General features: G+C 42.0%; 1 protein-coding gene across 2 annotated transcripts in view; it reads left to right on the top strand.

The window, feature by feature from the left end:
- LOC126542791 (uncharacterized) overlaps nt 1-25635 on the top strand; it is a 57131-nt gene extending 31496 nt beyond the window's left edge. Inside the window, exons 6-11 of one of the 2 annotated variants that reach the window (XM_055077450.2) lie at nt 1779-1846; nt 9558-9606; nt 14408-14672; nt 21069-21271; nt 23976-25186; nt 25518-25635. In XM_055077450.2, coding sequence (XP_054933425.2) covers nt 1779-1846; nt 9558-9606; nt 14408-14672; nt 21069-21271; nt 23976-25186; nt 25518-25595 — 1874 coding nt within the window. In that variant the 3' untranslated portion in view covers nt 25596-25635. Of the gene's footprint in view, nt 1-1778; nt 1847-9557; nt 9607-14407; nt 14673-21068; nt 21272-23975 lie in introns of both variants that reach the window. The other variant, XM_050189854.3, reaches the window with a different exon arrangement.
- Nucleotides 25636-27160: the final 1525 nt, after the last annotated feature.

Below are 27160 nucleotides of genomic sequence, written 5' to 3'. Positions count from 1 at the left end.
TTCTTCACTGTAACTGATACCATGTCGAATCCTGCATTTCTCATTTCGTTATAGCAGGAGAAGGCTCCACTGAAAAGAGCATCACCTATTATATCTTAGATGTTTGTCATTATAGCCATAGCTTGTTATATCCATGTTTGTTATATCAAGGTTCAAGTGTGTTAATAATTCCAGTTCTTAAGCATGCATAAAAGAGTGCCAGAAGTTATGGCACTAGTAGGATGAAGCAGTGCCGGTGTAACATGGCTTTTGTCACTGGTCATCGAAGCTGTTAAAGGGGCACTGATGTGATAACTTTTAATATTCATTTCTTGTGTTAAATGAGTGAAAGGCTTAGAACTCTAAACCTGGAAAGGCAGTGCCATTAACTGCATTGCTACCACATGGCTCAATGTCTAGTCTGGCTCTGAGTGTATTGGCCTGAAAATTTCTGCAACAGATAGTACCAACAATGCAAATGTAATACATATGTTGCCTCCACAGATTTACAAGTTTGCATTCTTTTAGTCCTGTTTTGGTGAATGAGTAAGGTTACCGTAGGGCTGATTTTCCATCAGCACAGCTGGTTTTTTCTTCTCAATTCTGGCTGCTGGTTTCCCAATTTTCCAGGTCTCCCAAAATCAAACCACATTATATACTAAAGCACAAGCACTGTCATATGTTCATAGTACATGAACTAAATTGTCACGTAGCAGATTCATTTCTTTAATTTGTGTTTTCTTGTACTTTCATATTTTATTGTCATCTAGACTTCTACATCTTGCTGGAGTGTTTGTAGGCTGATAAGATTCATTACAAGTAAATCATTTGCAACAATAACAGCATAGAGATTTTAAAAGTGTACCAACTTTTATATAAAACCTTAGAGTAAATTTAAATTTGGCAAAATTTGTGTTCTGCATATTGGCACATTATTAGTTTACAATTTGTTTGTATTCATACGATTTTTAAAATCCTCTCTTGTTTTTTTGTGCCTTTTTATTCTGCAAAGGTGACAACTCTATGAATAAGTGAAGCAGAACCATATGTAGCTAAATTAATTTATCCGCAGCATACACTAACTTACATAATTCTGGTTGTGATGCCTTTGCAGTAATGGTTACTGGTGTTGCCGGCAGAAACATTAAAAAAACAAGGGAATAATTTACAAAGGTGTGAGGCAATGCACAATACGCTACAATCAAGGTATACTTTAGTAGTACAATTACAATTGCAGAGCCTTTCAAAGTGCACTGTTGCTTCTCTGCACAGCTTTGCATGGCTGTGGTGTTGTTTGCTGCCATTACATTTTAGAGCACTCAATCAATAAGAAGGGCAAAAATAGCCCTGTCGGGAACCTACCTTCTTGTGTAGAAGATATTGGGATTGCTAAAATGCCCTTGCTTATCCATCTTTTTTTAATTAATTTTTTTCATCCATAATTAAAATCTTGTTGCAGTTTATTTCGATGTGGAACCACTTATTTACTGCATTATCCCTTCATGCACACATAAGCAGCGTACACATGTTATTCTGTTTGTACACATTGTGGCTTGGTGTTTTCTCATTAATTGAGTACAGCATGGTGCTATAGTGAGAACAGACAGAACAAGTGCTATTTTGTAACTGCAGATGTCTGTTGATAAGAATGTGTGATAAACAATCAAGCTGGTCATGTGTGTACATAACAAACAGTAAAGCTGTACATGTGTACAAATTATACTTGGTATTCCTTTTGAATTGCCTGTGCTGGGCTGTGAGGATTGATGTCCTTTTTTTTTTTTTGCTGGTGCTTATAGATCTCCAAGATGACACACCTGAGTTGCAGGAGAAGCTGGAAATGCTCAATAGCATCATGGACCAGGAGGTAAGACCATTTCATTTTCTGTTGATTGCTTGATGCAGCATTCAGTTCACTTGTCTGTTTAGATTGTGACGCATTCTTACTGAGCATATACCATTTTCAAGTGCTTTCAATGCCTGTTCATTATTTCACAAATAATGTTTCAGTAGGGGCCAAAAGGATGCTGCCTTTTGTTATATTTGAAAAAGAAGTGTTTAAAGCAGTTTCCTATGCAAATTTTAAATTTATTGAAGCACCTTTGTAGGTATTCTGGTAAAAAGGTGTTTTGAGACTTCCCTTTTTGTGGTACAAGGACATTTGGTGTGATGTTGTCTACTTGAATTGCAGAATTGCAGAAATACTGCATGAACACAGACTCAAATGCACACCCACACTCAAGAAAAGATAAAGCAGCTTGGGGTACTTTCTGTAGGTCAAAGAGGCTCATGTCATGTCAAAGAGATATCGACATAATTGTTCTGCAGAAACCTGCAAGGTGGAGAGAAATAATAAAGGGAAAATGAGACACCCACCCAATTGTAGCAATTGCTACAAAAGAAACCCATACGGGTTTGTCGAAAGAAAAGTCTCCCACTTGAAGAAAAATTCACCCTGGTTGGGGACTTGAACCCAGAACCACTGCCACTCCGGGGCAGCCGCTCTAGCATCTGAGCTAACCAGGCAGCTAGCAGATGGCAGGGCGAAGTCAAACTTATCGTCAACTCAAAGCAAAGGCAAGAGTTCGACGTAATAGTTCTATGGAAACCCACAAGGTGGAGAGAATTAATAAAGGGAAAATGAGACACCTACCCATTCCTTTGTAGCAATTGCTACGATTGAGTGGGTGTCTCATTTTCTCTTTGTCAAAGAGGTATGTAATAAATTCACTTTTTTCTTTACTCACACCCAAAGGACAGTGCATGCCTCGCAAATAAACTACAGTGTGCTGCACTTTTGGCATCTTCTGCATCAACTTTTGACAGCAGATACAAATCGTTTGTAATAAGCCTGCTGTGGTCGGTCACATGGTACTCATCTGCAGTAAGCAGTAAAAATCTTTTTCAGTGTTTACCGTATGAGTTTCGCCCAAGAAGTGGTGATAATCTACAGCATTTATTTTGCTATGATTTGCGGATTTCTTGACATCCTATAGCAACACAGAAGCTGTGAAATATGCCATAGTGGAACAATAATTTTGACCACGTGGTATTTTAATGTTCACCTGATTCTCAGTACATGAACATTTTTGCATTATGTCCCCATCATATTTCAGTTTCAATTCAAGGCCATGGTGGTGGGGAATTAAACCTGCGACATCAGGCTCAGTAGCAGAATGCCATAACAACTGGGTCCCTGCAGTGAGTTTCTAGCCTCGTAGCAGACTTAACCATACACATTCACTAAGTCAAGCAGAGAATAGAGCATAAAATACTATTGCTTTAGTAAGCGACAACAAACTCCATACTGCTTTTGGATTTGATCAAAGCAGTCAACACCTCCGTTGAGTGCATTGTACCTTGAATCATAAGAAGGACCAGTTAATGAGCCTGTTTTTTCTTAATGTTAATGTCTCAGGGTTATATGACATCATCACTAGTGTTACTGATTTGCTGTCGATGCAGTTTGTCTTGTGGCATGCACTCTTGTTCTGAAGTTATAGCTTCATTACATTGTTCTCTCCTTTTCTTTGTTCAACGTCAGAGCAAGACCTCTTGTTGGTTGCGGTTCAAGCTGAGTAAATTTTCTAAATGAGCAGCATTTCAGTCAAGCACAGTGATGAAGTTTTGCCAGAAGCACAAGCATACTGGTAATATGAAAATGAGAGAAAAAAAAAATTCACTGACAATTACGATACTCCCTAACGCAAAACTTGAGTGCAGCTCCATATGTGTTTTCATTTCATGATATATTGAGGGAAAGCATCTGGGAGAGATGTAGCGGAGTCGGCAATCGGCAGGTCTGCATGACACCAGTTTCCCATGTGTACGTCACTGAAGGGGCCGCTCTCATTGGTTTCCACTGTTCGCAGCTCGCGCCTTTTATCTTTCACTGTGCTCATTCGCTCGGTTACACTGCTGATGCTCGCCACAGGAATGGGCACAAAGAAAGAAATCTTTAATTTTATAGACACAAGTAGATGTTAGCATGAAATGCTTATTTTAATATCAGCAAATGTATGTATTACTCTATGACTCTTATGTGGTAGCTCCAATAACTTTGTGTGTCAGTGTTTGTGCAGCGTTGCAGTTGGATGAGAAAAAGCACAAATAAATACCAGCCTACAGATGTATGCATCTTGTATGCTGTGGCATGTGGCAAGCTCCACTGTCTAGGGCATCATAGTATGTCATCTGCTGGGGTCATTATGACCTTACACAGAAAGACGCCCTGCCAGTGAGACCGATATCTCTATGACTGTTAACTAGTGATGTGAACTCGTATTTCTATGATATCCCTGTGATAGCAGAAGCATCATATTCTTCATGTCAGTCAGCTACTGCATGGTTATTAATGCTGTTGTCACTGTGTTTGTCTTTTTTCTAAAATGTAATAATGATTTCATCTGCTTCATTGAGGTTGTGTTGCATCTGTACATAACAAACCTTAAGCGCAGCAAGTCAGAGGTGAGCACTCAGATATGTACACCTGGGGGCAGTGACATCAGGCCACCTTCCTGTGGGGTCGTTGAGAAAAAACCTTCTCTTGTTTTTACCATCTGTACATGACTTGTGCTGAATTCAATTCACTTTTTTGCTTTCCTTTAGATTCATAGTGGCTTTCACAGAATTGTGGATTCCCCTTATATAAAGTTACACATATTAGGCGAAGAAGTATTTCATGTTCAGTGCTATTTATGTTAAGTACAATGTACTTGCCAAATGTGAGAGTAGGCTTTATGGGGTCTCAAGCGTACCCTTGGAACAAAGGAACACAGTAGTAGAAACAAACCAAAGGGCATTTATTATGCCTTTATACATTAAGGCCAGCTTATTGAATTAGAACTAAGGGTAAAGGCCAATGGCGCACTGATGAATAGAGAAAGTCTGACTCGTCGCTACAAGATATCGAGGGACTAAGTTCGCGCCGTGTCGGACACTAAAGCCAGTTGTTCGCAGGTGAGAGAACAAGAAAGCTTCCACTGGAAGGTCCTGCAAAGTGCCCATGCGATCAATTTGTAGGCACATGCCGAGTTTTGCAGCCAAGTTTCCCCGGCGTCAGGTTGCATTAGACGCGGATCACATGTTATCGCTCGTACAATTGCGCAACCACCGACGCTGTACATGCTATACTGGGAAGCCAGATTGCAGGCGAGACGGGAACCATGTGGGGAAAACTAAAATCAGGGGATGCCAGATAGTCTAGCATCTCCACAATGTCCATTATTTGGTTGTCGTATATAGACATTGAATTTTATGATTAGCTTGTAAAGTGTGCAAAGCACAGGACTTTATATTCACATTTTGTAGGTTTCATAGACAAGCATTGCTTTACACTCAAGTGGCCTTTCAAATGTATAATAAAGGATTTGGAACAACTAAACTTCATGGCCTGTGAGCAAGTTTATGAAAACAAGGATTATCCTTTTTCTGGTAGAAACTCATGGAAATTTGCATTAAGAAAGTGCTTCGGGAATTTTCTTTAAACATTTGATATTCATTGTCTTTATGACACATAATGCACCTAGCCGTGACTGAAGCCCAAATGATGTGTAGTGTCGGGTAGTGCATGTATATTTCCATCAGGATAACAATTCATTTTAAGCATCAAACTTGGGAGTAGTTGTCACTCTGTTTTTTGGTTTGTGTAATGTTACCATTAATAGTATCTCTAGGTTGCTTTGAATAGTTATTGGCTCTGTCTACAGTGCCTTTGACAATCTCATCTGCATGGAGGCAATGAAAATGTTTGCTTGTTATGCACAGCATCAAGATGTTTTGTTGCTGTTCCACTTTCGCTGTGCAACCACAATGCATGGAAGTCTATCATGTTTTCTCACTTTTCAACAGTCGTAATACAGTAAAACACTGTTAATGCATTTTAAAGGGCTCGTGGGAAAAAAAAAATGTACCAGCTGGGAAAACGTAACCATGAGGAAGGGCGCTGACCACCACAGCACAATGTCAGAAACAGTCTGAGTGGCTGCCAGTGCAGTTATTAAATGTCTTGGCACTCACGCTGTTCCGAGAAATGGCACATATGCACATGTATGATTAAAGGGACAAATACAGTGTTCCATTACAGCGGCCCCTACTGCAGTATTTTGTGTATGTTTCAACGCATATCACTATTCTACTGCACCGAAGCTGACTAAAGAGAACCAGCAATTGTGAAATGCAAATAAGACCCTTGCAGGCCCCAAAGTAAATGTAGCCCCTTTGCTTGTTCCTGGTAGGTTTGAATCGATGTGCACTTTTGCAGATGCTTCACGACCTGCTTTGTGCATGCTTTCTTCCTATGTTTATACAGTGCCTTGCTTGTACAACTTTGTTAGTTTATTGCAAGCTTCAGTCACTTGTTACAACAAATTGGTTGCTTCTTGCAATAAATCGGTCACTTGTTACAATGTGCGAGAGGCTATTTCTCCCTGCACCGTTATATTTATGTGGCGGTGTCTAAAGTGCAACGTAAGATGCAGGAACATTACAGAATGGCGCTATGCAAAATGGGAACATAATACATAGGAGTCAATGAGATTTAGGTCGGGACCATGAAAACACAACGTAGCACACAGGAAAATGCAACAGCAAGGAATGTATGAACAGGGTTGCACTGTATGTGTTGAGTGTAATTCACACTGAATGTGTAATGGCAAAATCAGTGAGGTGGGTAACACTTGCTTCAGTGAGAGCAGCCACATGTTCTGACACTGTTGGCTGTCCATTGGCACGCTCATAGAGTTTCCTACAAAAATCACTGGAGGGAACTCTGGTGGTGCTTTGTCTGTGAGAGCTGTGTGTATGGTGGCTCAGCTAGTGTGGGATTGATGAGTAGTATGTGGATTTGCCTAAAGTTCATACTTTTGCTTTCAACCAGCTTGGTAACTTTGCCTATTAATCATTTTAAGCAACATACAGTCAATTCCTATTAATTGAACCCTTGTGGTACTGCAAGATTTGGCTGAATTATCTGAGAGGTTGAATTAACAAAAAGTTGAAAAATGCCAAGTGACTTTATGCTGAAAGGAGAAAACTGACTGCTGAATATAGAGGTGTGACACGGCTATAAACAAGTCGAAATGGATGGCTTCACAGTGGGAGGAGGCTCAGCCACTAAAAGATAAAAAGAAGCAATAGCGATGTCTGGTGAATTTCTTGTTTTTTCAATCTTCTACCAACCACTACATGCACGAGGGGCCGCCAGCTGGGGTCAGTGGAGGTCGAATTAACCGAAGCACCATGTTTTTGCATTTGAACTAAAGGAGTTTTCCTTCTATAGCAGCGTATGAATCCTCGCCAGGACTTTGCAGTGCGTTCGAATTAAGCAAAAGGTCAACTTAACCTAGATCAGATTATGCGACTCCATAGTATTGCACTTGAAATACACCAATTCTCATGATTACGCATGCATGCAGAGACTATTTTGTCTTACTGTGTTCACAAATTTAGAAAGATAAAGTGCTATAAATAATGTAAATAATACAGTGTAATAAATAAGAAACTGAATAAGCACACTATTTGTTGTTGTTTGGTTTGTTTTGCATGTAAACAAAAAACATGAAATTCTACATTCCATGTGTATTTAGTGGTGAGCTCCTCTGAGTCCTCAAAAATGCCACAGAGTCTGCAAGTTTGTTGGGCTTGCACTCTTTTATGTGCTGCTGTAGAACTAGCTGTCAGCAGGTGCTGAATGTTCAGAATGTGGCTGGTCGTAACTTCTGGAATTTCAAATTGAGGAACGCTTTTCAAATTACTTTTCCTTCTTTTACCAAACTATTGCATTTTTGAATCAATAGTTTTAGTGTATTCCTCTGTGCTATCATAGGAGAGTGATGTAACATGCTCTTAGCTGTGTCTTTCTATAATGCACCAAAACATCTTAATTTTGGCTCATTATGTGGTGCACTGTCTATTTCTTTCTCTTATCAGGCATCTGTTGCTCGTATGCTTTTATAAAAAGTAGGGGTGTGCGAATATCAAATTCTTAATTTTGAAGCCAACTTAAACAACGAAAAGCAAGTGAGAATAAAATTGAATATTTTTTTAATACGAAAACTATTGGTTTTGCAGAAATGCATTTTTTTTTGCCAACCAAAGGTATAAAACAAAAGCAACTTTGTTCCACAGCAAATAACGTACAGGAAAATTATGCATTGTGGTCAACAAAATTCTCTAATCTAGTACTAAACGAGAAGAAAGGGGGTTAACTGAGGGGCCCGATTTTTATAAGTCATCACAAGAAGCCAACAAACACTGACACCAACGACAACATAGGCGAAATTACTTGTGCTTAATAAATGAAATAAAGAAATGGTAAATTAATGGAAAAGAAAGTGGATGAAAAAACAACTTGCGGCAGCTGGTGAACGATCCCATAGAATGCCTATTCGAAGGTTGTGGGATTGTTCCTCACCTGTGGCATGTTGTTTTTTCATCCACTTTCATTTCCATTAATTTATCATTTCTTTATTTCATTTATCTAGTCTAGTACAACGCTTTTGCTTCACAGTATCATAACTGCATTATTTAACGTTGTCATGAAGGAAGGATAGCGGCTCCACATGTTCTGCAAGCTGCAACACACTCCTGCATGTCCCAATTTCTTCAGATGTTGAATAGAGCTGCTCACTGGGCACACTATCGGCAGGTATCTTTCTGCAAGCTGAGCCAAAAGTGGGCATCATGCTCATACCACCAGTCACATAAATCTTCTTTCTGGCCCAAAATTTCATCATGCATATATCTTTCAAACTGTGCTAGAAGAAGTGAAAATTGTTGCTACAAACAAGTGAAAATTGCTGTTGGTTGATGTTCTTACCAAAGTCTTTCCACAGTGTTGACATGGAGAGTGCCTCTTCAGAAGTCTCAGTTGTTGAGGACATATCTGGGTTCCTTGGAGTTGAAATTTTGCTTGTTTCTTCTAAGCCAGCTTTTTAATTCAGTTTGCCATTGAAGGGTCCTGTTGGTACTTGACTGCTTTAAAATTAGGGTCTAAGAACATTGCCAAGCTTACTACTTGAACAAATTTGTCATCTTAAACCGTGTATTTAGGCATTTGGCTAAATTAGTAGCTTCACCGCAATGCATTTTGAATGCCTTGCCGCACACCACTGTACTGCGGCGAAGCTGATTTAACGAACCAACATCTATTTTTGAGTGGTTCCAATATTTCTAATAGCAGAATTGCCTTTCGAACCGAATCAAATACTAACCGATTCGAATCGAATATTCAAAGTTTTGTGAATTCGCACACCGCTACTTTTAAGCCATAATTACTAGAGGAGTTTGTTTAATATCAGTGTTCTGCTAACAGTTGTCGAGAAAATGAATAAGCCTAATGTCTTTCGAGGTGGTTTAATATAGATCACTGCTGTCTCCCTCCCATAAAACTAAAAAATAAAAAGAAAGTGTATAAAGGTGGTAATGTTTTTTGTTTATGCAGCTGACACTCGTACAAATTTTTTTTTATGACATTTCATCTATTTACTTCTTGCTTTTCTCATGTCTTGCTGTATGGTTGCTCCTGTAAAACATTTCTGACACTGCCATTTACATCGGTGAAATTTTGTGATTTTCAGGTGACTTCATATCGGGAACAGCAGAAGAGACCACTTCATACGTTAAACTGTAAGTCACCGTAGTGGGTACAATACAAATATGAAATAGAAAGGCAGGCGTTATGAATGCTTGTTCTTGCACTGTTGCATACAGTAGCTAACTCCTGTTATGGTAGAATCACTTTTCTTTAAATGCCAGTTTATTTGAAGTTATGCATTGTTTCAATTGCACCGTGTGCATTTTATGCTTTGTTATTCAAAGCATAGCGCACCAGGCTGCACTTATTATAAAGTGTGCAGTGAGAAATCTTAACAGAACTGCTTGTGGCAGCTTAAACGGTGAACCTCTGCATTTTTTTGGTATCAACCTCAAGAGGTTAAAAGCACTGCAAAGACCACTATTCTGCGTCGCGGCAGCTGCTTGTGGCTATCATTTGATGGTAACCACTGCACAACGCAGCTGTTATGGACGTCAAAATTTCCCCACTTTGATGTTGCTGCTCGCAAGCATGACTTTGTCTCAGTATTCTTCCCGCTTTACAATGACTCATCCATGGCCAAACAGCTTTTGATGAAATAATGCATAGTAAAGTCAATTGCCTGTCTCAATGACCTTATTATAGTGATCAGTGTTTACTTGCGAGTCTGTGATGAATTGAATATGGCATCTTAGGAATGATGTGTAGTGTATACCATGTGCCACTTGTTTGTGAACCACTGTAGTGCCCTCTCATGGTGACTCAGAACATTTGTTGGAAATTCTAGAGCCATTTCCTGCCTGTCACTGTGGGAATTATGCCTATAGCCACTATTAATTTGGTATTTATAAGGGTTTTAGTATTTACTGGTTTTGGTAACTTCTTGTTAAGGACCACTCTGTGTGTGCGCCATGAATTACTCTTCTTTATAAGCATGAAATGCGTTTAGCTCCCTTTGTCGTCGAGCTTCAAGTGACCTTGAGCCAGAAGCCAGAGCTGTTATCCGGACACACAAACGAGAACATCCGGGCAAATTTTCGAGAACAAAACTAGATCATCCGAGCAACCATTCAAAACATAAGATAATGTGGTCTCTGGCCCCCAACCCTTTGTACAGGAGTGCATTAGATAGGCTAGTTACTGCCCAAACAAGTTACAAAAAATATTGCTTCTGAGTTCTTCATAATGTTTGCTCACAATATCACTCAAGTTGTAACTTCTAGTACGGTGGAGTTTTATTTGTCATTTCCAATAGCCAGCGTCCAAAAGGCAGTTACAGGGCACTATACACTTAGTTTTGTTTTTTTGGTGTTGAGCACTGAATGCCAGCTGCCCGTGAGTTCCACGGCACGGGTTTTGTGTCATCTCGACAGATGGCACCACGCTGCCTGGTGCCTCCTTCAGGCACTTCTAGCTATCGGCAGGTTCTACCTGGCTTAGCGGTTATGGTGCTGCACTGCTAAGCACAATGTCGCAGGATAAAATTCCGGCCGTGCCGGCTGCATTTTGATGGAGGCGTCTTCCTGACGTCTTTCGCTGCCTGTTGTGCGGCCTTCAACCGATTTTCTTCCAGCTAGGCAGCATCCATATGGACCAGCGTACAGCATGGTGCGGCACAGTGTGGTGTGGTGGGGCATGCCATTGCAAACATGCACTACACCTATTTTAATATTGTGGCTAGTATGATCTCTAACCAATCTCTTTTGCCGGTTGCCATTTCATGCTTATTACATTTATTCTTGATTACAGGAGAGCCAGCTATTTTCTTTTTAACCTGGTAAACACTGTGGGGTTCTCACACCCGTGCTCTTAGGACAAAGGAACGACAACACAGTAGTGCAAACAATCACAAGGGCATTTATTGCACCTTTCATAGATCAATGCCTGCTAGCCGAGTCACTATCCACAAAACATGCCGATGGGCGCGCGACAAATCGCGGAAGTCTGACTCACCGCGACCGGATAGCGAGCGAATATGTTCGCCCCATGCTGGACACCAACGCCTGGTCGTTCGCGCGTATGGTCACACGAACGGTGGCACGTTCCAACAAGGCTTCGTGAGACGGTCTCACAGAAGCATGGATCGGCGCATGCGCGGAGCGTCCCTGCCATTCACAGACTCCAAGCCAAAGAGGAAGCGCCTTGTCTTTCCGCGCCCAAGTAACCCCGCCGGTAGGCGGCGTTAGCAGCGCAACACTCGCGCCATCTCTCGTACTGCGCCTCAACCAGACCGACTGCCGCGGACATCACGCAGGCCACGCGGCGAAGCCGGATTGCAGGAGACGGGAGCTATGCGGGAAAACAACATATCAGGGAACGCGTGAGAGTCGCGCATCCCCACAACACATAGCAGAAACCAGAATATTTCGGCACCAACATTCAGTGCATCGCCAATCTGCAATTGTATGAAATGTTTTCCAGCCGCAAGATCGCATGTAAACAAGAAAAGGCTTGAGGCACGCGTGATCCAAAGCAGTAGGCACCCTCCATGGCAGCTTCCCACAGTACTCACCCGCCTGTCTAACGTGAAAAGGCCAGCATGCACTTATGACATCCCCGACAAATCGCACCCGTGCACATTGAGCCGCCGTTTCATCCAAACATCATGGCAACAAGGCACCCCGGTGAACACCAGTGCGATCTGTAGAATTTGCCATTAGTTTCCTCTTGTGGTACCAACAAATCTCTTTGTGAGTTGTCACAAGTCTACTTACAGCTATTGTCACCAGTCCTATTGTAATAAGCATCTTCACTTATTTGTTTCACGCAACATGTGCCGTGGTGCCATTCAAAGCGTACTGCATACATGTAATAGATGATAACCCAAATGCACCGTTGTCCCCAGCTGCAGGCAGCGTGAAAAGCGTGTCATGTTTCACTCTAGTGGATTCATAATGTGTCGTCGTCCTCCAGCTCGATTTTGTTTGGTTTCCCTTCGCTGTCTTAAAGCACAATGCATTGGAAAAAGGACAAAGCATGTCTTGAGCTGCTCTGACCCCACAAGTTCAACGCATGTCGATGCCTCATGCTGCAATGATTCTCACCGAGTGGGTATGCCAAACTTCTCACTAAAATGCCCTGCCCAAATAAGCTGCTGACCCAGGCCTAATTCGAGGAATGCAAACATAAGCTTGCTGTAGCTGCAAGAATGGCAAGGCATGTATCGAGTCCCACCAGCTCAGCTTACGTTGGTGTCTTGTACTGCAATGCAGTAATTTTTGTAACAGTTCATATTTAGTAGATGACAATGACAGTCGTGTCTGCCATATTTCTTTAGTGAATTCGTGTCTTACATTTTCTCTGTTAGCATAGCACTTCTTTTTTTCAAAATATTTTCCCCAGAACGGCCAAATGAAGTTTTACTGTATATCCCTGCAGTATCGGCACTGTACACAGAGGTGTACCAGTCTTTCTTTGTATCCACAGTTGGTGGCCTTTTGGTGGGAAGATCGTGGGCTTAGTTGTTGGTGCTTTTATGCCATTTATTTCCTGGCACCTTGCCTGTGACTTGTGTCATTCTGCTTTCCACTCGCTCTGTCTGTTGTAGACAGCTACTGCTGCTACATGTGTGCACTGCACATGTCAGGCTGTCCATGCTTCTTGCTTACATTGTTGCTCTTGCACTGCCGTAAAAATATGCAGGTGTTATTGGCTGCAACCTTAATGTTTGAGGATGGCTACACCTTTCAACAGCATATCAGCACGGTGCATTGAGGTGTACCACATAGTATATTCGTCTTCTGCAGTTGTTCGCTAGAGGGGAGACTGCATACTAAGCACCAGTGAAACTCTTATCCCAACACCCTGTGACTTGTCTTATCACACTATACAATATGGCTATCTGTTTGTCTGATGAATGTAAACCACTTAGGAAACCACGTGTGGGCTCTGTGCTTTATGCAAACGGTGCACATTTGTGCTGTAAGCTTTAATGCTCAACGTATGTGGGCGGTATCAACTGAAAAATCCTGTTCACATCTTGTGTGAAAGCCCTAGTAGTTTTTTTACTGTGCAACCTTACATGTGGGCAACATGCGTGGCTGTATTCTAGAATCACTTCCTTTTGTAACAGCATGTTGCAGTGAACAAGATTCCAGCTGCTCCAGCTTTGCTAGAGCATTACCTGTGACAGCAAATTATAGTGTTCACACTGGTTCACGTCACCTTGTCTCAAGCCTTCTGTGTCTCCAATCATGCAAAAAAAAAGAAAGATACAGAAAACGAAAGATGCAATGGTTTGCATTGAAATCTTGGAGGCAACAGTTGTCACTTGCTGAGTTCACGCTAGCTCTTGCCATAATACTGCAATGCAGCAAATACAAAGGCTATACCAAGGCACATAAGCTCTGCACCTTGCTAATGTCAGTTGGTCAATGTGCAGAAAATGTGCACCTGAAACACGTATATAAGCATCACTGTGGGGAAAAGAGTGCTGAACTTACTATCGCAAGTGGTTTCAGTTTTATGCGAAGAGCCCTGGTTTTCCTTATTCATTGTTTGCCACTTTGAACAATCATTTTTGCCAAGTAAATTCAGAAACCTTGGCCACGTCCATATCTTTATCTTTTATCTGCACCTGTATCTTCATGACATTGCACTCTGTAGCTTGTCTGTGGACCTTTTTTTTCAAACAAAGACAGCAGCATTTTTCTTGACTGTTGCCAGTGTACAAAGCGAATGTGCTGCCGCTTTTAGGGTGCTTTTGAGAGAGGACTGACATGGCTTCACAACAGTCGAAGAGGCATTATGGCAATGTTCAAGAAGCTCTTGTTGGAAAGGTCTATGTGAAGTTGACTGATAAGGGCCAGATCAATCAAGGAAAGCAGACTTTTCATCCTATTATGGCTTTGCAATGCTTACATGTTGCTTTGTGGCATTTTTGTGGAATTGCAGCGGGTGTCTCGGAGGACAGTGACTACACAAGTGATGTGGGCTACCCAGTGTCTGCACAGCAGTCCCAACAGCAACACCCAAGTGCCTCGATGCACCATGCCAACAGCTCAGCATCGCAATATGGGGCCCAGAATTTGGCCCGCGGAGGAACCTCACAGCTGCCCACCACGTATGCCGACTCCAGTGCCGACTGCTACCAGGAGCCCCTCTACTACAACAGCCGCCCCCCACAGAGGACCAGGGATTATGATAGAGAGCCATCTAGGTGAGCACAGCAATGGATGTGTTCTTTTCTGTTATAAATGCTCAAATTCAGTTATTTTTTTTTTTTCACTCTCAACTAGGTGATCTTGTGGAACAGTTCATAAAGATTATTTTGCAGGACATTGTCTGAAATGTTACTTTTGAGTTGTTTTTGTAGTATGATATTATGATCATTCAGGGCCTTATCACATTCCGTGTATCAGCTGTGCTATTGGGTTGCCATGATATTGCACTAAGGCAGTCATGCTTTTATGTAGACCTTGGTCAAAGTGCCTTGTTGGCATACATCATAAGCAGATTTTTATATGCAATAACCTCTTGTTTACTTCGGACAAGCCCTACTCATTGTGAACTTGTGACAAGTGTGAGAAAATGCATCCTTGTTACATTTCTATGTCTCGTGTTTAATGCTAACAAGCAACCAGGATGCATTTGTGAGGGCTAATTGCCTCCATAATCGCTGCTTGTGAAATGCAGCTAAATATAGCCGCTTCTTTCTCTCATCCTTGCTCCTGGCTCACAACAAAAGCAGTTATCACTCCATACCAGCGGACTCAGTTGCAATGCTTGTGATATTAAGGTAGCACTATTGAAAGGCCGTAATTCCCATCCACCTTGAGTCTTTAAAACAGTTCAAAGGTTTTGGATGCAGAAGGTCAAACTGTTTTGACCCAATAATAGATATACCTATGGACATTAACATCAAGTTTAAGGGTTCAATGAATCCTGTATTTTGCAAACATATTTAAAAGAAATTGTATATCTGTTTTGTTTACAGTGGCACCAATCTACATTTTGGCCTGTGTCCACTTATGTGATGTCTGATGAGTAACTTATGCACAGAGGAGAATGATCCTATTTTCTTTCCACATGTTACCATCCATATTACGTTCAATGTACATACTCTAAACAAACTTAACAGATTTCAGCGATTCCTCTAGCACTGAAATCATGCTGCGAGAGCAGTAGGTTCTCTCAGTGGACACCGTTCTCAAGAAGACCACCTCTTCTTTGCATTGCATGCAGTGTCCTCCTCGTCTGCTTCAGTTCTACCCTTACCTGCCGTTGTAGCTTAGTGGCTATGGCATTGCGCCGCTGAGCTCGAGACCATGGGTATTATCCTGACCACAGCAGCTGCATTTTGATGGGGGTAAAATGTAAAAAAGCTTGTGCACTTGTATTTAGGTGCGCATTACAGAACCCCAGGTGGTCAAAATTTATCCAGAGCCCACTTGAAGCCCCCATGCCTTTCGAATGCCAGCGAGTTTGCATCATGTTTGCATCCCTATTCATTAGCAGCCTATCATTTATATCATTTAGGACCTTGTTGGATTTCAATCATCAGACTACGGTGGGGACATATGCTGGAAGTTATGGCTACTCACTTTCTTCCGTTTGCAGTTGGCGTGTGGGCTTCATTCTTTCAAAACAGTGGAGTCATTTTTTCATATTTCCTAAGCTTTGTTCAAAACTCAGAAAAAAGACTCATGTAAAAGACAGTGTAATGGAAACAACTAGGTGTTTCTGAGCATGCTCTGCAACTTTTCCAATACAACTTATGTCCTGAAACAAATATTTAATTTTGCAGAATGAAGCAATAATTAGCTAACTAATGCCACTTCAAAATGTAGTCTGTGTAACTCAAGGCACCTAAGAACAATATTCACTTAGCATCATTTGTCTAAAATGTACCACTCTATACTTAAAGTTGGGTTATAGTTACATGTAACACCTGGCATATATACAGGTTTTTGTCATGATTTATTGCTTGATTATACAGAACACAAGTGCACTCACTAGCACTACCCTAAAGGTGAAAGCACTATATGTCACAAATCAGTTTGCTTGTGCTTGGATTCTTTGCAGTGTGAGGAACTCAATGGTAATGGAAAGGTTAGTTTTATTTTTCTTCACACTCTGCAGTAGTGAAGCTGAGGGTGAGGAGGTGGCTTGACGACGATACGAATGATGACTAGCTGACAATGATGTCAATGTATGAGATTGGCAAAGAAAACAGTGTCTGTAATGAAAAAAACTTGCATGATTTTTCAAATCAATGTTGCACCTCTAGTTCTCTTCTGACGTGCATAACTGTGTATGCAAGTAAGTACATGTGTGTACATGCAAGCACTTGTGCTCATTCAAGGGAAAAAAAAGTGGGCATCATATAGGAAGGAAGAACAGAAAGGAAATGAAAGATGGTTAACGCCTGCAAAGTGCACATGGCAGCTCACGTCATGCCTAATTTGCTGGTTTATGGTTTGCTCCTTTCGCAAAAAATTAGGTGCAGTAATATCGTCTGGTATCAAATACATGCATACTGGGTCCCTGCCAAACATGGTGGGAGCCTGCCAAATGCAGGTGCTCGATCTCACCTTGCAACAGTTTTCATATAAAAGGTTGTAGAGCCATTCTACCAGAACATTATGATCTGCTGAAATTATCCTTTCTAAATCGTTCCTGAACTCCATCCATTTCTAACGTTTTTAGCACTTCTTGTTGACCAAAACTGAACAACAACGGAGACATTCCTTGGCTGACATATGTCGTGATTGGCATTTTTTCACTGCTGTTGAAAGAGGCATGGCACTTCAAGAACCTCTGTGAATGTCGTCTTCCATTTTATTCATGCATCCTCCACTTCTTAAATATGCAACGCTCTCATGAATGGTGGCATGCCTCCAGTGAGTGATGAGTGAAGAATGTGAGGAGCTCCTCCCGTAAAAGTGTGCCGCACTCAATCTCCACTTTTCTGCACTTAGAGAGAAAAAAAGTGTCCACATATGTCATGCACCATTGGGGAGAGCAGCCACTTCGGACCTACAGCAGACATATTTAGCCTGCCTAAAACTGTGTGCCAAAGTCGCAAAGAATGAAAGCAATATAAATTGTTTTATTATATGATTATGTGAGTGCTGTCCTGTGTGTGAACTGTTCGACAAGACAGCAGCAACACCCTGAAGACATGGAAATTTGTGAAATGAGGCGGAATGCACTGTGCAAGCAGTTTATAAAATCAAAGCTTTTCTTTGCGAACGTCGCTGGGTTTCGTTACCTTGGCCGCTGCATCCTGGCTGTTCCCTTGCTGAATAGGCCAACCAGTCACAGTGGGGCATGCATGCCGCTGGGTTCCTTGCAGCACCACCAGATGGCACTCGCCTCCATGCAACCATGGCGCCGGCTGTGCAGGGAAAAGAGAAAAAAAAAAAGGAACTAGAAAGTTCACCTTTGCGCATCTGCGTCTGCCTGGTAATGAGGAAGTAAACGCTTCTTGTGGATAGAGTGGAACCAATTTCTGCTACATATATATGCACGCATGCTGCCTCTGAAACTATGAAACATTGAAGGCATCCATCATAATCGCTAGTGGACAGCAACTCCACTTAACAAAAGGCTTGGTATAATTTGTGTGCGCCCACTCTTGTGTGTGTACGTGTGTGTGTGCGTATGTGCATCTACTCATGTTTCGACTCCTTATGCACCCACACAAAACTTCACTGTATATAGATTCCAACTTGTTGAATCTGCTGCATTTTTTTCTCTCAATGTGTTTGTACTTAGTATGTTGTCAGTTTGCACATCTACTGTGTTGTTGGTTTGGTAGCTGGTTAAATGTGCCTAACTGTAGGCGGCTCTGCCCTTCAAGTGCTTGCTTTTCTTTAGCAGGCTTGTACTATGCAAAGAGTTTTGTATGACAATGAAATTGTATTTATTTATATCATCACCACCACCACCACCACCACCACCACCACCACCATCATCATCATCACCATTATTATTATTATCCTACACCGTTCTGCAATTTCTACACAATAACCTTTCTTCCTCAACTTGAATATGCGTTGGTCGTCTGGAATGGCATTTCTAGATCCAACAGTGACATAGATTGTGCCCAGAAAAGGTTTCTAAGCACATATCACCATTGCTTTGCTAACACGGACACTGAACCTTGTTCTAGCATGATTGGATTATTGTCGTTGCCCTTACTTTGCTGTTGACGTAATTGTGCTGACCTTCTGTTTCTTTTCAAACTCCTTTATGGTATCATCTCCCCTGAACTCGGCTGTATCATGTTTTGTATTCCGTGCAAGATCAGCAGAGAATATAAACCTTTCCATGTCCCTGCCTTTCATCACCAGCACTCAACCGACCACAGAATACTGAGTCTTTATAACGCTTATGTTGACGATCTCGATATCTTTCATAACTTGCTGTCATCATTCTTTTCTGAGCTTTGCTTTGATGTGTCACAGTTTCATGCATTGTTCAACTGCCTTTTCTCCTCCTTTTTCTTTTATATTTGCCTTGCGCTTTGGTGTAGGTACACGCATCTTTTTGCTATTGTTCTTTTTATTCATCGTGTGCTTCTTGAAATTTATATCGCACTCTAGTTTTTGATTTTTGGTCATCAACGTATGCATGCGTCAGCACTCAGACCTTGTTCCTGGGAAGTGTAAATAAATGATTTATTATTATTATTACTAATATTATTATTATTATTATTTATGTGACACTCGGAGCACATGATATGTAAGAGGTATCGAAGCAATGTAATTAAAAACACTGATGAATTGATGCTAATATGCTAATTTTATTTCTAACCTACACATTGCCCAAACTGAATGTTTGGGGCAGCCAAACTCAGCAGAGTTGATTTTTGTGAACAGATGAAGTCTTACGATATCGATCGAGCTTCAGGCAAGCCCATTTCTCCATGACAGCTCGCTCCTCCAATTGCAAGGTGCACCTACACGTTGATGTTTTACAGTGAAGCTGTATATGGTTAGGAAATTTGTGTCGTGCGTAAACAATCCGCAAACTAGCTCGTTGGCACCCTTCGGTGTAACTGCCCGAACATGTTCTTGCCACTGCTCATGCATTCGTTTTTGTTGTCTCCTTCCACAGCTGGCTTTGTTGCCACTCATTGCTTAAGGGGGTATGAGCCATTCATTGGCAAGAGGAAACTATCATCAGCTATCATCATCAGCAATGCCTCGAGCATCATCGTCTTCTCCCACAGCTGGCACGTGTGCCGCTCATCATTCCAGCAGTCAGTCAGTCAAGAACTTTATTGAAGTCCTGAGGAGTTTCAATCCGTTAGAGATCCCACGCGGGGAACTCCTCCGGCAGAAACCGTAGGCGACGCCCAAGTCGGGACGGGAACGTGGTGACGCTCCGCCAGTTCTTGGGCCCTCTGGACGGCCTTGAGTTGGAGTTTGAGGTCCGGGCTTTTGAGGGCTTAGAATTTCATTTCTCTTCTGTTGTTGTAATGGGGAGGCCATGTTAATTTTTTTCTTTTTTTACAACAGTACGAACCAGTGCTTCAAGGGCAACTCCGGTGATTTTTCAGTGCTCACTGAGCTTAATAAAATTTTGAATATACGTTCCCTTTTGCACTCTGATTATCTGTGCTAAACAATATGGCTGCATGTCATTTAGTTTTTCTGATTAGTTGCATTCCCAACTCATGACTTTTTACTGGCCATCCTGTGTTTGTGACACGAGAGACTACTATCCCCATTGTTTCTAAAATCGTCACTGAAATCGCTGCTGTCTAGTTCAGATAATTTGTAAAAGCTCCCTGTGTCATTGTGAGACATCATCACAATGACACAGGGAGACATCATCACACGCCGTACACTTGGCATTAGCGCCACGTGTACGGCGTGTTTACATTACGGTAATGTAGGATCTGATGTCATTGACTCATCATGATGTCACACGAAGCAGCTACCCGTTTCAGTATTGGCATCTTGTTTATTGGTTATTTAAAATTACTGTTAAATTTCTAAGCAAATTGAAACCACCCTACCGGTGACAGAGCTGTCAATGCCATTCAAAAATGACAATATCTTAATATGGTTAAAAAAACTCCGGAGTTGCCCTTTAAGGGAGTATGAGCCATTAATTATCTTACATGATGGATGCATTTAATAACAGAGGTGATATGAGAATGTGTGTGCATGCCTATTGTCACGATGACCTCCGATCAGGACAATAAATTTGTTCGTACCTTTGTTCAAAATTCTATGTCACCTCTGTGTCGTGTGCTAAACAGCTTCGCTGCTCATCCACTTTCACAGAGTGAAATGGCGCTTGATCTTTTTTCTTCTTTTTTTCATTTATTTCTTGATTTACCTGGCAAATAAATACGTAATGTGCTTCACTGGAATTATGTGCACTAAAATATGTGATGTTGCTGTGAAATAAATATAAGTGAGAAAAGAGCAGTGGCAAGCACCAAGTCGTCATTCTGAAGTTGTTAGAATAAAGACACTGTACAGTACAGAATAAAGTCACTGTACAAGTAAAAAACCACGTTCATCGACTTTACTCTTTCAGATTTCAAACCATGTGATCATCATGGTAATTTTTTAATTTGCTTGTATTATTGCAGGAAGGAAAGTCGACGCAGCTATGATGACTCTCCTCACAGCTCAGTACGCTACGATGACCGTGAAGATGGCCGGCGTCGCCAAGGCTGGGTTGCTGGGCCTGAATCTCCTGCCTATCCCAAGCGGCACCTGGCCCAGCGGCCAAGCTTGGAGCGCCAGGCCAGCTTTGAGAGGCACGGCTACGACGAACCTTACGACTATCCAGGTAAGATTTGGACCTGCTGGCCATCGCTTAGCCGCTGTGGCACTTGGCTGCTGGGCAGAACTTTGCACATTCTATTATAGGCTGGGCTGACCACCTTTAATGTGTTCCAGAATCTCAGAAATTGAGAGAACAGTTTCGTATACTGGTATTCTTTCTTGTACACTGTAGGTAATGCGATGCTGTCGAAAACAGACTTGTACTTGTTACCAGTTAAAATCATTTTATTCAAAAATGTAATTGATTACAATTACTAATTATTGCCCTATGAAAGTAATTGAGGAATTACTCAAAAGGGATCTATTACTTTGTTACTTTCCTTCAAACATTTATTACATTATTTATTTGCATAATGAACACACTTGTGCAATGAACGCAACCCCCCCCCCCTCCACCTTTTCCTATCAAATTTTTCCTATTTTTTTTTTCTCACATAATGATCCCACCCTGAACTTGCTGCCATAAAGTAGGAGACACACAGATAATTTGGCATCGGGTACGGCGTCTGATGTGCCAAAACAGCACCCAGATCCGAGGCATTTCACTGTGTTGTAGTACCGGATTGGATGCTTGATGTGCGATGAAAGTAGAAGACACGTGGTACGATTCGGCATCTGATACGGTATCCAAGAAATGTAGGAGGCACACAGTATGATTTGGAGTCCTATACGGCCTCTGACATACCCGCACAGCAGCTGGATCCAAGGTGTTTTGCCCTTCTCTGGCGCCAGATTGAATGCTTGGGGTGCAATAAAAGTAGAAGACACACAGTACAATTCGACATCCAATGTGCCAATGTGCTGGAAACGAGATGTTTTGCCGTGCCATAGCACCAGATCGAATCTTAGCGCATGCCAGGCATCAGATCTGGTGCTACAGCAAGGCAAAATACCTTGAATCGGGCTGCCATTCTGGCACGTTGGATGCCATATCAGACGCCAAATCATACCATGTGTCTCCTACTTTTTAGAGATGACCGTGCAAAAAAAAAAAATGCTAGAAATCTTACCCCGCCCACTGAATGCACCCCCTAACTGTGTGAAAATTTTTCATGGAGAAAAGTCTGATCATTGTATGAGTAAATATGGTAATATAGCACAGGTACAGTAAATAGAGAGAGCTGGCCTGGCACTTTCACTGTGTCCTCTGTGGCTTTTCGCTCATTGTTTATGTTCACTAACAATTGCTTTACAAATTTTTTACTGGGGGTCCTCTCTCGTTTTCTTATGAAAAAATCAGCAGTGACACTGAAAACTCACTCAAGGTGTGTGCCGGAGGAAGAAAACGATGCAGTGTACGAACACCATGCACAAAAGAGCATGGTTACTCATTAATGTGATGCTCACGTTTAGGTCCTCTGAGAAGTGGAGTGTTTAATTGTTGCTGGGGCTCTTAGAAGGCACTCCCAGTAGGGGCAGTGAAAACCTGAAGAAATTGTCTGTAGGTGATTTCATGGCATCAACATTGAAAAATGGTGCTTTTATCAAGACGTAGCAGCGCCAGTTCAATTTGTTGGCCAACATCTCGTGGAGCCTTATAAGATGAGGAAACAAATACTGAGATCCGGGGTTCGCCTATCTTTACATGCGCACCTGTGAAGGTGCTGGGTGGCACGACTGCGAGCATTCTACTGCAATTCCCATCAAATGCAAGTTCTCAAATCTGCATTACCTGTTACAACTTGTCTTGTCCGTAAGTAACTGGTTACATGTAATCGGTTACCGAAAAAAACAAATTGAATTACAGTGAGTGTTAACAAGTAAAAATGTAACTGATTACAAGTCATGTAACTAGTTATGTAGAAGTGTGGTTCAAAATAAACTGCAACATTCCAGTGTTGTGCCCCCTCATGGCAAAAGCCTCCAAGTTCCTCAAAACAGCAATCAACCATGTTGAATTGTTTGTATTTGCAGAGCATGGACAAGCTTTCTTAAACCTATTTTGAAGCTTAAATTTCGAATGTTTACACATTCCTATTTCTTTATTTCTTTTCCCTGTACTGCACACAATTACCAAGGCAACTGAGCAATATTTATTTATTTATTTATTTATTTATACTTGTCTTATTCACACAAGAATTTTCATCACAGACCTGGACGCATTCATATAATTTGCTAGACCTGTGGTACTTTCCTGTGAGCATAATGCTAACTTATGACAATTTCTTGCCTAATTTGTTAGTGGGAATTCACTGTCGTAAACAGTATGACAGTACCACTCCCCAGCAAGGGGGGCGGGGGGGGTTGAAGTGTTGCCCTCAGTAGTCAAATACAGCCATCGTACATATAGACATATAACTGATGCTATTCATAACAATGAATGAGTTTCGTTTGACAGATCTATTTAGAGGGATGAATCATGCACCAGATGGTACTTTATTACAAATCATCGCAACTAACTTCAAATTGACTGCTTTTTTTATTTATTGTTCTTCATTAAAAGAAGTAGCTCTAAATGCCTGATGCTAAAAGTGCTGATGCTGGCCTGTCAAGCTACATACATGATGTTAGCGCATTCGCACATGCATTTCAGCACTTGATATCAAGGGTTTTGCATGGCTATATTACACTGGGATGTAGAATTCATTGTTTTTTGTCATCAATAGTATAGCCCACTGTGTTGCTGTTTCGGGTGCTGGCCAGTTGGAATTTCTTCCCTATTTCCATGCATCTCACTCATATGTAACCAATTCTATTTTCGCATACAGGCACGCCTCAAGAGAAAGGCTACTCAGTGCGGCAAGACAGCTATGAAAGCTATCGTGAATGCTCCCCTCCCATGTCGCATGTTGGTGACTGGAATTATCCGCAGGAAGACCGCTACTATCCGCATGACTATAACCAAGAAGACAATTGCTGGACTGAAGAGCGTACGACCCCACGTCGTGACCTTCCTCGCCAACCTAAACCCGATGCAAGAGCTGACAGGCGAACCTATGGTGGCTATGACCGAGCTGGCTACTTCAGTGGTGCAGATCGGACTGAACCCTATGCACCATTCTCACCCGTTGATCGACCTTCTGCCATACCAGAGTTTTCTCCAACCCACGATGACGATGATGCTGCCACATACATAGAATACCCGGATGGGCAAATGGTGGTCGAATACCCAGATGGCAAGGTGGTAGAGTATGCAACAGATTCTGTGGTGCCACGGAAGGATGCTTATGGAGACAGTGTCCCCGCAGATGTTGAGTACAGCACCAGTCGTGCTCTTGGAAAGCCTCTACCAGAGCCTGAGCCTCCACCTGTTTTGGTGGATGAGCCATCAGCTCGGCGACCAAGCTTTTATGGTGCGAGTGAACCTGAGCGTAGTTTCGAACCATCAAGCCCAGTAGTCAAATCTTCAACATTGACTGTCGAGAAGGAAACGAGAAGAAGGAGCTTCAATGAGCCTTCAAAGCAGTTGACACCTGTCTATGAATCCTCAAGTCCACGAAGCGAGAATGAAGCTGGAACTGAAAGAGGAGGAGGAGGAGGAGGAGGAGGAGGAACAGGGGGAGGTTCATTTAGAAGACGACCATTTTATGAGACTAGTGAGCCTGCGACACCATCCTTCGAACCGAGAAGCGAACCCGCGAAGCGGAATGGGTTGGTGCCGCACATAGAGGAACCACCATCTCTGCTCACACCTGATGCTGTGGCCCCTGCAGCCGAACCGATTCCGGAGAAGAAGACTGGCATTTCTGTTACATTCCACGAAGAGAGCAACCGGATCTACCCTGGTCCATCCGAAGAAATTGTGGTGGAACCGTCTGAACCGGAACCGGCTGCAGCTAAAGCCACTTCACTGACCGCTTCACTGCTTGGCGATGATGAAAGGCCTCCCTTGGTTGCAGTGACGGCAGAGCCTGGCATGTCGAAGGCAAAATTGCACTGGCTCTCGGCATTCAACCGTATCGTCACTCAACTGAATGAGGTCTGTGCCCTTCCAACTTCCTTGCATGCACTTGCCTGTCTAATCTCTTCCAGGTTGCTGCTTAAGTGTTCAGTCAGTTGCTTAACAATCAGCCCATCCTGGATTATTATATTGTAAATATACTAAAACATATTATACTTAGCAGTTAGGGCAGTTAAATTTTAAATGATTTCTTTCTCTTTAGAGGTTAAACTTGTACATTGTGCTGCCACATACATAGAATACCCGGATGGGCAAATGGTGGTCGAATACCCAGATGGCAAGGTGGTAGAGTGTGCAACAGATTCCGTGGTGCCACGGAAGGATGCTTATGGAGACAGTGCCGTTGCAGATGTTGAGTACAGCACCAATCGTGCTCTTGGAAAGCCTCTACGAGAGCCTGAGCCTTCACCTGTTTTGGTGGAAGTAGGATTTCAAGAAGTCGAATTTTATTAAAGCATCTTGTCAAGCATGATATAATCTGTTTGCCTGGAGTCTTTTCTCGATAGTTATTAGATGATTTACTCTCTTAGGGAATAATATGCCAAAACTCTAAACATTATGTTAATGTGGGCATTCAAACAAGCCACTGTTCTTTGTTTTAGCTTCACTTAATTTCTATCTGCAGGAAGCTCTACAAACTGATTTCTGATTATGAAATGAAGTTATCATTTTTAAAGTACAATTCATGCCTGATACTTTTCCAAAACCAAATACATTCTTTGAGTTCAAAACATCTGAAATAGTATTCATTCTCAGACTGCAGCCTTTCCCTCCATGTGGCTTATGTTTGATGCCACTTCATCGGCAAGGTAAGCCATAGATTGATTGGACCAACAGCAGTCTAATCGCAACTGTTCAGCAAAATTGCTATTCAAGCACTTATTGTGATAATGATGTGCTTAGAAACACAGTAATGTTTCTAGTCAACTTTTCAAAAGAATTACAGGTGCCATGGAATCATATAAAAAATCGTCCTGCAATGGCTTCGTTCTTTCATTCGCGACCTTAAGAGCAATTGCTGCCTGCTTGAGCTTTGTTGCCTCCTCAAAACAGTTGACTCTCGAACTGTCATTGCTCAAGTTTTAGATCTCAACTATTCCATGCGTGCACATTCTGCAGTGACTCATGTAGCTGTGCATTTTGTCCAAGCTATACGGAAGGATCTGTGTACAGGCTGTGTGGTTTTATGTAACACGGTTAAATATTGGGAAGTTGATGCGTTGGCTCTGACATTCAATGACAATAATGTATGTCTTAGTTGAAATGAGCCAAAATATGCCAACAGCTGCGGCGGGTCCAGAAAATAAACACAGCAGAGAAATTTGATGAGGGGGGAATGAAATAGTGGTAGCTTCCAGTACTAAAGGAACAACAGTATAGTGGGGAAAGGGGGGAAGGCGGGGCAGTGTTCAGCATATGACTGTCAATGGCATGTCTTATATCTTTCATTATTATTTTTCAATATAGTTTAAATGAAATTGTGATGCAATAGATATCAATACAGTGCAGATATATGTGCACTGTCTTTAAGGCAATTCTTTTCATTGTTTTCAGTTATTTTATGCAGTGTTAGGTTATTCTCCTCTCTAGGTGGACTTCACAAACTGGTTCGATCGTTATCGGTATCGGACTTGCATTTTGGTGTTTACAGCTCGGGGAAAGAGCGAGATGGGAAACAGAAAAGAAAGCAGATGGTGATTCCACAAGGTGCCCAAGTTTACATTAAAGATACCTGCCTTGAGTGCTTGGGAGAGCACTACTTGGAAATTTCTGCCTGCTGCAGCTGTTCAAGTAGCAAACTATGATGCAGGTGGTGCTCAGGCACCGAGAGTTTTGCACATGTGTTTTAAGCATGGAATGCCTGATAAAGCAAGATCAGCACCATAACAAAAGGTTCCGCTATGTCGTGTGAGCACCGACGAGCAAGTATCTCCTTCCAAAATCCAATTTGCATTGAGAAGAGGTGTACCGGTGTGTCTTCAGAGACCCATT

The sequence above is a fragment of the Dermacentor andersoni genome, chromosome 2 (genome assembly GCF_023375885.2).
Source record: "Dermacentor andersoni chromosome 2, qqDerAnde1_hic_scaffold, whole genome shotgun sequence".
Lineage (NCBI taxonomy): Eukaryota > Metazoa > Arthropoda > Arachnida > Ixodida > Ixodidae > Dermacentor > Dermacentor andersoni.
Note: the sequence above shows the minus strand (reverse complement) of the source record. Positions and strands in the feature narration are given on the sequence as shown.